At 44.7% G+C, this 13004-nt stretch overlaps 1 protein-coding gene across 3 annotated transcripts in view; it reads left to right on the top strand.

Moving 5' to 3' along the window:
• Positions 1 to 13004, top strand: part of CCT8 (chaperonin containing TCP1 subunit 8) — a 1023638-nt gene that overhangs the window by 471534 nt on the left and 539100 nt on the right. For all 3 annotated transcript variants that reach the window (XM_044071397.1, XM_044071395.1, XM_044071396.1), the window contains exon 11: positions 10524 to 10639. In XM_044071397.1, the coding sequence (XP_043927332.1) occupies positions 10524 to 10639 (116 nt within the window). The remainder of the gene's footprint in view (positions 1 to 10523; positions 10640 to 13004) is intronic.

The raw sequence follows: 13004 nt of genomic DNA, 5'->3' as shown, positions 1-13004 counted from the left end.
AGTTCTATGCCTGGCATACAGAGCATTGTCAGACCTTACTCTGGACCTTCTGCATGTCCACAAAACAAAGCAGTACCAGAATTACCCGTTCTAAAAACGTAAATCTTGCTTGTCATATATGTATGTGTGTGTGTGTGTGTGTGTGTGTGTATATATATATATATATATATATATATATATATCTGAGTGTGTGTGTGTATACATATTAGATATTCATTCGCACACACACACCCCCACCCGCAAACACACACACCCTACAGCCGACATATAATATATATATATATATATATATATATATATATATATATATATATATATATATATATATATATATATATATATATATATATATATATATGTGTGTGTGTGTGTGTATATATGTCGGCTGTAAAATGGGGAGTAGGAAAATGTGGTTCGGTGAATGTGGTTCTGCAAGTCACAGTCTTCCTTTCAAGAAGCTCAAGATGATTCCTCTTCCAGGGGACAGGGGAGAGAGGTTTCAATGGTCGAAGCCGCCATAGAGACAGGGGAGGCCCGCCAAACCAGGGTTTCCAGTACTCAAGAAAATAGAGGATCTGCGTCCTATTCTAGACCTTAGTCATTTAAACTTACCAGTCAAGAAGTCGAAGTTTCGGATGGTCACTCTACAGTCAGTTGTGCCCCTTCTGCACAAGAATGACTGGATGTGCTCCATGGATCTCCAGGATGCGTACTATCCTATCAAAATAGACAGGCGGTCCAGGAGACTTCTCTGATTTCGCCTAGAGGCCAATCACCTCCAATTCAGAGCCCCTGCCCTTTGGACTCACCACAGCCCCCTGGGTGTTCACCAAATGTATGGCAGTGGTGGCAGCTCATTTCAGGCTGCATGGATTCCAGGTGTTTCCCTATCTCGATGATTAGCTCCTTAACAGCTCCCACAAAGCATCAGCTAGTGGAGAAGGCAATGCTTTCTTCTCTGTCTCTTTGATCAGTTGAGGATAACAGTGACTCTAACAGAGTCTTCTTTGACACCATCTCAGCAACTGGAATTTATAGGCACTCAGCTGGACACTACCTCAAAGATTGCAGCCCTCCCCCACAGGCGCATCCTTCTTATTCAGTCTCTTCTGGAGCAAACCCGGCCTCCAGTGTCTCGCATTCTAAGGGCTCTAGGTTCTATGGCAGCTGCTATTTATCTGGTTCCATTGTCCATCTATTACATGTGAGTACTACCGTGGACCCTAGAAGTTCAGTGGTCCCCTCTTTCCCAACCTCTGTCTCCATACGACTTGCACCAATTTGTCGGAGACATTTCTTGTGGTGGATGTACTCCCTGGATTTCATGGTGTGGTGGACAGACCTTTTCACCTCCGGTTCCCTTGGCAATGGTGACCATGGACACTTCCCGGGGAGGGGGGCATTTTCAGGGGAAGACTGTCCAAGGAAAGGCCACAGTGGTCAGAGACCAAGCTGCACATAAATGTCCTGGCGATGAGAGCAGTTCTTCCTCTAGGAGACAGTAGCAGATCACACAAACAACGTGGCAGTTGTGTGGTACATAAACAAACAAGGGGAGACGCGTTCTATCTGCTTTGTCACAAGGCCATGAGGGTTTGGGAGTGGGTGATGTCCTCGGGGCACTTTCTACTTGCAACTCACATTCCCGGAGGTTCCAATGTGCTGGTGAACAAGCTAAGCAGGGCCATTCTAACCCCTCACGAGTGGTCCTTGAATCCATTAGTGGTGAAGTAGATCTTCTGTCTGTGGGGTCAGCCGATCTGTAATCTGTTTGCTTCCCCTCTTAACAACAAATGCAGTAATTACTTCGCCTTGAGCCCCCCAGATGGGGAGTCCCTCAGGGACGCTCTGACTCATGATTGGCCTCCGGGTCTCCTTTATACCTTCCCACCATTACCCTTAATTCTGAGAGTACTTCAGAAAGCAAGATGCCTCAGAATGCAGTTGGTCCTCATTACCCCCTTTTGGCCTCTGCACGTGTGGTTTCCTCTTCTACGGCATCATCTCGGGCACCTCCCTTGGGTGCTCGATCTCATGCCGGATCTGCTTTCCCATCAGTTACTCTATCCACTTCCATATCTGCAGACCCTCTGACAGCTTAGTTTGCCCAATTCCAGTAAATGTTGCTAAGTCCAGGCTTTCATCCCCTGTGAAGGACATTATCCTTGCTTCTCTAAAATTTTCTACCAAGAGAGTTTATAGAAGCAAGTGGAAGAGATTCTCCATCTCTGCTAGAGGGCGGAATCTAGATCCCTTTTCAGCTTCTATTTCTGGCATTCTTCTTTCCTGGCTTGCCTCTTTCAGGAGATCGTTAGTTTCTGTATCGTCAGAGTCCACTTGACAGCAATTTCTAATTTTCATATCAGTAATGAATGTACCTTTACCTCTCGCCTCTGCAAAGCCTTTTTGAAAGGTGTCTTTTTTGCTGCGTTCTCCTGTTAAAGACCCTTCTCCAACATGGGATCTTGCTCTAGTGCTGCAGTCTTTGACTAGACCCCCTTTCGAGCCTGCTGCATCCTGTGATACCATATTCCTTTCTTGTAAGGCTGCCTTTTTGGTGGCAGTAACATCAGCAAAAAGAGTTTCAGAATTGCAGGCTCTTGCCATTAAGCCTCCTTATTTGATATTTCATAAGGACAGAGTGGCATTGAGACCCAGTCCTTCCTTTATGCCAAAAGTGGCCACTTAAGCAAACATTAATCAGTCTATCCATCTCCCAGTTTTTTCCCCAATTACGCCAATAAGGGGGAATACAGTTTGCACACCTTAGATGTTCATAGACAGCTTCATTTTTATTTGCACTGAACTGAGCCCTTCTGCCTCTCTGACCAATTTTGTGGCATTCTCAAGTAACAGAAAGGGCCAAGCTGTTTCGAAAACTACTATTTCCCTGTGGATTTCTCATTGCATTCCCTTCATATATTCCTCTCATAGTTCTTCGTTGCCTGGACCAGTTAGGGCTCATTCTACCAGATCAGTGGCCACGTCAGCTGCCTTTGTAGCTAGTCAGTCCTTGGATGACATTAGTGCAGCGGTGACTTGATCTTCACCACATACCTTCATATCTCATTACAAACTTGACCTAGTTTTTAGAGGAAGGTCTTCCTTTGGCTCCTCTGATGTTCTTCGTGTTTCACTGTTGCAGTCATCACATTTGGGTTATCTGCTTGCAGTAGCCCTTAGTCGGCCTGATTATCAAAGTCTTGGGTCCTGTGTCGGTTGCTGTCTCATCTTCCATGACGTCAGGTAGTCAAGGGTATAAAGCATGCAGCCGATGCCATTACCTTTAGTCTTTCTTACCGTGCAGTGCCCGAAGCAGAAGCAGTTTGCAAGTGCTGGTCGGCCGACTCCTGAAATTTTCTTTTTCGATTTTCAGAGCCGAAGTCTTCAACTAAGCTAAGTACCCCATTGGGGAACTTTTATCTTGCTCTAAACCGATGTCAGTAAAAGTTAACAATTGTTTTTCTTGTGGAAGGCAAATACGTCATAAAGATTTTCATTCGTACTACATTCCTTGCTTAGGCCCAGACCATGACTTACCTTGCTGTCTGTTTTGTGCCTTCGTTGTCTGTTCATTTACGCATCTAAATATTTTGGTACTCGGTTCAATTATCCAGAAATTGCTTCGGTAAGCCCTCCCGATTGCCGACATCTTGAAAAAAACACAAAGATAAAGACAGAGACAGACCGCATAGGACCAAAACTACCGATGACGCTTCTCCTAAGCTAGTCGCCAGTTCGCCTGTACTCATTGAGGCGCTTTGGCAGCCACTGATACCCGCTACTTCAGATTTGCAGGCCTCTACTGAGACCCATTTGGAGTCCAGTATGCCGCAAGATGCTTCTTCGACTATGGAACCTGCGGATGTCTCTACCTTGGATTGGTCTAGAGCCGCAGTGCAGGCACCGGCTTCGGAGGTTGTATTCAGGACTTACTGACTTGCATATAAAACCGATGCCATCTTCTTCTTCAAGGCTTAAAACTCAATCCATGCCTAGAAAACCGACGCCCAGACCGCATGGTCAGGCCCTTATACCTAAAAAAACAAATAAGGATGGCTGAAGACCTTATTACTCTAATCAGGGGAAGCCACCCTTCCCCCTCGAAGAGACCTAGGACCAATTTTCCTTCTGATTCTTCTGATCAGGACTCTGAAATTTCTGTTTCCTCTGATGACCAGGATTTGCCTTTGTCTACCTGTTAGAATTCTGATGCAGAGGACTCCATTCCCTCTGCTTCCCCTCCAGAAGATTTCTCTTTTGGTGAAAGTTTGCTTACTCTTGGGGAGCATTTCCGCTGGGAAAGCCAGGATTACTCTGACTCCAAAAAGAGGCTTGGGGAATTCTTACTCCTGCCTCAACACAGGCCTTTAGCTATCCTCCTGTACTGGACATTGTAGGTGATGCCTTCTCGGAATCTAGCCTGGCCCCTGACTCTCTACCTCCTGCTCCCTGAAAACCTGGTAGGTATTACAGGGTATCTGACTCTCACAAGTTCCTTTCTAAAAATCCTATTGCGGATCCTGAGACCATTTCACAGGGACCCAAGGGCAATAAAGCTACTACTGCCAAAACTCCTACCCCCTGTGATAGATTCCAGGGCGCTGGATAGATGGGGTAAGAAAGGTATACACTTCTGCAACTTTGGCCATTAAGCCCTTAAACTGCCAGTTTCATATGTTAAATTATCAGCAGCATATTATGGGATTGCTTAAACAGAAATTGATGTTGATTCCTGACTGTGCTAAGAATAAAGATTTACAGATTCAATGCATTCTGCTGAACAAGTTGGAAAACATACTTTGCAATGTAGTTTGAATTCATTAGAGGCATCTTCCAGGGCTGCTCTCACTGGGTCTGTACTTGGAAGGCATGCTTAGCTTAAGGAGCAATCTTTGCCAGATCACGTTAAAGCTAAATTACTGGATGCTCCCTTAAAACCAAGACTGCCTGTTTGGCAACAAAGCAGAAGAAGTACTTATAAAGATGGAGGAAAAAGCTAAATCTAAGCAAACTGTTAAAGATTTCCTCCAAGTACAGCCTTCTAGATTTAGTAGGTGTCAGCCCTCTAAGAATTGGTCCTTTCCTGCCTCTTCCAGGCCTTCTCAGATCAAACCCAGAACCAGCAGAACACCCAGGCTTCAGTCCCGAGGTACTCAAGGCCTAAGCAGTGGAGGGCTCCCACTTCCAAAGTAGAGAGTAGTAAGACTCCCCCTATGGTAAACTGTCTCAATGACTTAACTTTAAACCTTCCAAGCCCTGCTCAACTGACTGTTCCTTTAGCCCTGCATGCAAAGAATTGGAAACTCATTACCCAGGACAAATGGGTTTTAAATATAGTTTTCCAAGGATACAGATTCCACTTCCACTCCTTACCAACCCCAAATGGTTGGCCAGACCTTACCCCCAAATCAGTGGGCAGAGGCTCAAAAGCAAGTTCTGTCTCTTTTAAGCATCAGGGCTATTCAACCTGCCCCAGAAGAACAATGGGGGCAAAGTTTCTACTCAAGAATTTTCCTGGTGCCCAGAAAGGACATTTCCTGGTGTCTTATTTTGGACCTGTCTATCCTAAACACATTTTTGGTAATCTCAAAATTCAAGATGCCAACTTTTCATCAGCTGCTTCCCATGCTAGGCAAAGATGCCTGTTTGGCAACACTGGATTTAAAGGAAGCCTACCTTCACATCCCAATACGGGAATCTTGTAGAAGATACTTATGCTTCAGAGCTGGCTACATGCACTATCAGTTCTCTGCACTGCCCTTTGGCTTATCTACTGCGCCCAGGGTATTCTCAAAATGCCTAGCTCCAGTCATTACATTTTGCAGGCAAAGAAATATTCAAATATACCCATACCTGGACGATTGTCTAATTCAGGCAGAAAGCCAGGACATGCTATTAAATCATCTGGCATTTGTAAAGAAATTGCTAACGTCTCTGGGGTACACCATAAACGAAAAGAAATCACATCTTGTACCCTCCCAACAAATGGTAATCCTGGGAGCAAGCTTGAATACAACTTTCCATATGGCCTACCTCACGCCAGAGAAACAAATTCAGTTGACAGTCTAAATCAAACTTCTGACGACAAAGACCCAGCTATCTGCAAGGAAAATACTGCAAGCCCTGGGGTTCATGGCCTCTTGCATTCTACTAATTCCATATGCAAGACTGCATATGGGAAAACTACAGTGGTATCTAAAAAGCCTATGGCGTCAACATTCTCAGGGTCTAGAATCAATGATTCCTATCATACCTTGTCTACAGATAGAGTTCCTTTGGTGGGCAGAGGCCTGCCACCAAAACAAGGGCTGCATTCACTCTATCCCCTGCCGCCCAAACCCTAACAGACGCATCAGACTATGCATGGGGGGGGGGGCTCACTTGGTAGGACAGTGTATTCAAGGCAAATGGAACCCAAGTCAAATGTACCTACTCATACCCTGTCTGTAGACTAGCCATCGCTCTGTGGAACACAGCCTTGAGCTACCAAATGCACCTACAGGCTCAATTCCTGACAGGAAAGCTAAATACACTGGCAGACGACCTAAGCAGAAATCTCATGGACCCACACGAGTGGAAACTGGAACCAAGGATATTCAAAATGTTGAGAAACAAATGGGGGAACCCAGAGATAGACCTGTTTGCCCCCCCCCAGAACTACCAATTGGACAAATTCTGCACATGGACTCCCCACAAACAAGCTTGGAAAGTGGATGCCCTGTCCTTCACCTGGAAAAAACAGTTTATGCCTTCCCCCTATGCCTCTCCTCTCAAAGGTACTTTTAAAGGTCGAACAGGACAAGCCAAGGGCAATACTGATTGCACCATACTGGCCATGCCAACACTGGTACCCCCTCTTGCACAATGTGTCATTGCTGGCACCATGGCACCTGCCTCAGACCCCTGCCCTGCTGTCCCAGCAGGAGGGACAGATTCTGCACCCACAACTTCAAACCCTGAACCTGGCAGCCTAGCTAATTACCTGATCTCTCCTTTACCATCCCTCAGTAAGCAAGTGATGGATGTCATTCTGGAGGCAAGGAGGCCTAGTACTAGACAATCCTGTGCTGAAAAATGGAAAAGATTCTGTTCCTGGAGCCAAACTCAGGGGATGGGCACAGCAGCGCCCAATTTACCCCATATTCTTCAATACTTAACCAAGATGCTTCACAAGGGCCCTTCCTTTTCCTCCATCAAAATTCATGCCTCAGCCATTTCAACGCATTGCAATACAGAACCACCCTTCTCTCGTCCGCTGTTGAAGCAATTCCTCAGAGTGGCCAAAAACCTGAGACCACCCAGAAGAGCCCCTACTCCAGCCTGTGATCTTAACTTTAACTGTATTGGAAAAGCTCACTCTACCTCCCTTTGAGCCAGCTGCAAATGCAGAGTTGAAATTCCTTTCTTGGAAAACAGCCTTCCTTCTAACCATCACTTCAGCAAGAAGGGTGTCTGAATTGCAGGCCCTCATGGCAGTGGAGCCTTTCATCATCTTTCATGCTTACAGGGGGTCCCTTAGGACCAATCCCTCCATGCCCAAGGTGGTATCCAGTGTGGCCCTTAATCAGTCCATTCATTTGCTAACCTTCTTTTCTAACCCACAGAACAGAGGGGAATGAATACTGCACTCCCTGGATGTGCACAGACAACTTAGATTTTACTTGAACAGGATCAAGTCCCTCAGGAAATCTGAGCAGCTGCTGGTTGCATTTGCTGCAGGGGCAGAGGAGAATTCTATTTCAAAGCAAACCATTTCTAAGTGGATAGGCCATTGCATTAATTTCTGCTATAAGTATCATGGAAAACCTACCCCACAGGGGATAAGACCACATTCAACCAGGGCTTGTATCTACCTCTACAGCCTTTCTCAGAGGTGTCCCTACCAGGAACAATCCTGGAAGCTGTTACCTGGAGTTCTGTACATGCCTTCACCAAGCATTACCACTTGCCATTTTTTTCTAAATCCAGAGCTGGATTTGCCACTGCAGTCTTGCAGGGCCTTATAGCCGGTCCTAATGCTATCTAATTACCTTCTCCCATCCTTAACTTTGAGGATCTACCCAAATGTGATGACTGCAACAGTGAAACATGAAGAACATAGTGCAGTTGTGTACACTTACCATAAATGTAGATGTTCAAGTGTAATCACTGCTGCAGTCCTAGTTACCTTCCCTCCAGCCCCCTGACTTCTATTGACTATACCTCTATTCTTGTTTACTATGCTTAAAGCTTTTTGGTGCATTTGCTTTTTTGCCGGAGGTGTAACATTTGTATGTAATTGCATCCCATTATGGGGGGCACCTGACATCTGGGTCAAGAAAAACTGATGTAATGGTGTTGGCTGCTTGCTTTATACCCCTGACTACCTGATGTCATGGAAGATGAGACGGCAACCGACGCAGGATCCAAGACTTTGATAATCAGGCCGACTGAGGGCTACTGCAAGCAGATAACCCAAATGTGATGACTGCAACAGTGAATACACTCTAACATCTGCATTTATGGTAAGTGTACACAACTGTACTTCGGCATGCTCTTCCTTGAGGCCACCCATGAATATCAGGTAGCTGGGGGACTGTGACCCATATGTGATGAATGGTGACTAGGATAACATCAGATTAATAGTTACGTACTCACTATAACTTGGTATCCATATTATCTGTAGTCACCATTCATCATGACCCCACCCTGCTTCCCCTCTCTCCTGGAGGATTGGCAAGAGTCAGGTAAACCTAGTCTGGTGGCGGTTTCTTTTTCTATCTCCAGGGCAAACTCGATCTGAGGGGTTAGAGGGCAGCAGTGCATTATGAGTGGGAGGAGCTTGAGATAGTGTTGTCTAGTGTGCCAGCTTGGATCCAGTGTTGGATCCTAGACCCATACGTGATAAATGATGACTACAGATAACACAGATACCTAGTTATGGTGAGTACATAACTATTATTCTTTGCTAGGGGGGTGTAGTGTGGTGGCTGTACCTTCTTGTACTGTAAGCCTCAACAAATGGTATTTCTTAAAGGGGCTCAGCACTCAAGCTGTTTTGAAGGCAGCCATGTGGACATCTGTGCACACATTTCCAGAGCACTCCAGACTGGGCATTGCTTCTTAGGCAAGGCGGTGTTTGCTACAACAATACTACAGGCATGCTACAATCCAGCCATCCGTCTCAGGCCATCGCCTTTTCATGTTAAAGCTCTGGGAATCATCATAATATTCCAGACTACTGCAGCAATGATATAAGTAAAGAAACAGAGTGCAGTTATGTAAGACCTTAACCATAATAGATGTTCTTCATCACTTGCCTTTCCTTGACTCAAGACATACTGGGTTGGGGTACTTCTATCCATAGTTCTGTCCTCCCCTTTTTCTTAAAGGCCTTCAACCTGCTCCAGACTCTGTAGCATGTTGGGAGCCCTTTTTCTTCATATTCCCCACTCCTGAGTGGGTGAGGATATTAGTTAATACTTTGGTCTTTATTGTAGCTTTCAGTGGTCTTAGTGTAGAACACTGAGCAAGAAAGCTCTAATGTGGTGCAGTGCCTTTTTTATACTGGAAGTGTTCTGACATCCCAGATGGAAGGCATCTACTATTCCAAGAGTGAAGGGCTCTGAACTCTAGAAATTGGTCTGCCGTATGTCTGGAAACCCGGAAGTTCAAGTCCCAGTAGTCAGAGTGTACTGCAACATTGCACTACTCTACATCTTCTGTTGTATGTTCTTGCACAATTGTACTTGCCCCATTCCCGGGTTTCTATTGTCACCCATGCCGACATCCTACAAAAATCTAAAAATCACTGCCAAGAATTTCCCAACTTAGCCCACCTGTCAAGCATTTTTTTCTCTGTTTTTGGATATTTTTTGTGTGCAACATGATTATCCTTCTGCCATTTGAGCTGGTATCTTTTGTTGTGATTTTTGTTATGAAAAAATTTTTGTGATAGTGGTAACTTCATTTGGAAGAAGTACAACAGTCCCAGCATTTACTTCCCTCGTGGGCTCCACTTTTACAATTATGCCCAACTCATCAAAGGCATGCCAAACACGAATCGCCAGTTAAAAAAAAAATCACAACTTAACTGGATCCTGCCAAAAACACCCTACCTAATGATATTAGCATCAGTGTCCCACTATATGTCCTTGGGGGGGGGGGGGGTGAGTAATATTCAAATAACCTCTAATTCTTAAGTGAAATCAAAAAAAGTCATATACTTGTCTGAGAGAAGTGTGGCATATAAAGCACAGAATGTTAAAGATGTGAACATTTTTTGAGTTAAATCCAGTACCCTGTGTTTTTTTTTCTCTGCACTTGCTTGTTTGCTTTGTAACTCCAAACATTTGACTTAACTGATCACAGATTTTCTGGGTCTATATTGAAAAAATTTAATTAATAACATTTGGTTGCATTTAAGGAGTAGAAACTTGTGCATGCAAGTGTATTTGTATTCTTAAGTTTGTTGTCTTTATAATGTTCTGTTTATTCCAGGAAAAGAATGATTGCATAAAACATTTTTTAATTTGTTACAGAAAGGGAAGATGGTTCAATTTCCACAATTGTAATCCGTGGCTCCACTGATAATCTAATGGATGATATTGAGCGAGCAGTGGATGATGGTGTCAACACTTTCAAAGTTCTTGTGCGAGTAAGTGTGAATATTTACACTTTCAAAGCCCGTATGTAGATGAGTTTATAGACCTTAGGAACGTAATGTATAATATTTTCAAAAACGTTTAAAGCATAACTTGTTGACAGATGGCCTACTAGTGGCACCAGGATGTTTATTTTTCTGTAAGAGTAACACAGATCCTTATGGATGGTGACATTTTTCTTTCTATTTGTTCTGAGTTGAAATGCTTTGTTTTCTTTGTTGAAATAACTTTGCATTGCATTCAGCATACTTTGGAGTTTTATTGCTGTCCATCATATATTTTTTCCACTGGTTGTGTCTTCCTTTAAGAGGCTTCTAAAGTGTCTACAGCTGTTGAAGTTTCTTCTGTTACTCTGCACTCCAGACCTTTTCATGTGTCTTAGTCGTCCAACAAGTGAATTGGTTCTTTGGTTCCCCAGTCTGCTTGGCTATCATCCTTGAAATTGCTGTAAGAAATGCTAGTGCTAAACTATATGAACAGCCCATTTTGACAGGTAATCCGAGGACAAGATTTCTATGATAGCATATTTAGCTTTAAATGGTAGTCAGCTGGCTTCATTGGTAAGTAAGCCATGTGGCCATAAGAATTTCCAGAAAATTCAGTTGGCAGTATAGACTTTAGGGTGGTTAGACCACATATTGTCCCCATGTGGCCCCCTCATATGACATTGCGTCAGCAGGTGGTGTAATATTTGCCACTGCTGAGGAGATAACTCTGCAGAAGTGAATAAATATAGTTGCTTTTAAAAAGCATCTCTGTTTGGAACTGTGGCTCAGTCATACTTTTGAGTATAGTGAAGGAAAGAAAAGGTATAGAAATTATATAAATGCATTTTTAGCAACATAAACTTTACCTTCATCTAAAAAAACAAATACACCACAAAGGCTTTAGAATATAGTGAAGGAAAGAGAAGTTTTAGAAAAAAGGGGGATGGCGGGTGGGTAACCCGGACTGCAACAGTGACTACACTCTAACATCTACATTTATGGTAAGTGTACACAACTGTACTATGATGTCCTTCAAGGATGCATCTGCAGTCATAACATATGGGTTGTCCTGCCTCAGGCAGCCCTCGGTCGGCCTGATTCCAAAGTCTGGGTCTGGCCTCTGCTGATGTCGCACTTCACCCGACGTCATAGCTCCTGGGGTATAAAGGCATCAGCCGACGCCATTTTCCTCCGTCTTTCTTGCCGCGCGGTGCCCGAAGCAGAAGCTGTTCGCAAGTGCCGGTCGGTCAGATCCAGAGATTTCAGCTACCGAAGACTTCTAAAAAGTTAAGTACCCCGTTGGGGACTCTTTCTTGCCTCAGCCAATGTCAGAAAAAGTAAATAATTGTTTAACTTGTGGGAAACAAATACCTCATAAGGATTTCCATTCTTACTGCCTTCCTTGCTTAGGCCCAGACCACGACGTATCAGCTTGTTTAGCCTGTGCCTCCTTCAACCGACGGACACTAAGACGTCGGTCGGAGTTTGCAGAAGAGTTTTTTGGTTCCTGCTTTTGCATATAAAATGCCGTCGGAGACTCCGACTACTTATTTAGCTAAAAAACGCAAGGAAAAGGACCGACACTCGCGGCCCGCGGTTTCGGCTGAAACCACGGTTAGGCCTACCGCGAGTGTCTCGGTTTCGGCTGAAACAGAGTCCTCGGTTCTTCCTCCGGCCGCAAGCAGGCCTCCGATGACATGGCCTCAGAGGCCCCGGCGGAGTCGGCTACAGAAATTCCTACCGAAGAAGCAGGCACACTAGAATTGTCCGACACCATTCCGTTGGACATTTCTACTCCTGCACGTGGGGCATCTAGACCCCCTGCTTCTATGTCCATTAAGGCCTTCTCCAGGGCTAAAGCAGCTAAACTTTCCAAGGCCTTACCTACAAAAGCTCCATCTCACAGACCTTCCTCAAGTTCTCAAATTCTCAGTCTTGCTGAGGACCTTATTTCTTTGATCAGGGGATCCCAACCTCACCCAGACAGGGCCTCTCAACCCCCTCCTGAAAAAAGGCCTAGGACTGAACCCCCTGAACCTCTTTCCTCTGACTATTCCTCGGATGGATCAGATGTATCAGACCATCAGGAAGGCCCATACTCACCTTATGAGGATTCGGATGCAGAAGACTCCATTCCTTCTGCCTCCCCCCCCAGAAGAATTTTCATTTGGGGAAACTCTTCATTCAATGAGGGAACATTTCCAATGGCAGGGTCAGGATTTTTCTGATTCTAGGAAAAGGCTAAGGACCTTTTTACACTTACCACAGCATAGGCCTCTAGCCATACCACCTGTACTATCAGTTGTTGATGATGCATACAATGATGCCTGTTCAGCCCCTGATTCCCTTCCCCCGGCCCCTGCCAAACCTG

The sequence above is a fragment of the Protopterus annectens genome, chromosome 5.part0, assembly GCF_019279795.1.
Source record: "Protopterus annectens isolate FY-2018-M chromosome 5.part0, PAN1.0, whole genome shotgun sequence".
In the NCBI taxonomy this organism is placed as follows: domain Eukaryota; kingdom Metazoa; phylum Chordata; order Ceratodontiformes; family Protopteridae; genus Protopterus; species Protopterus annectens.
This window is presented reverse-complemented; position numbering and strand designations above follow the sequence as displayed.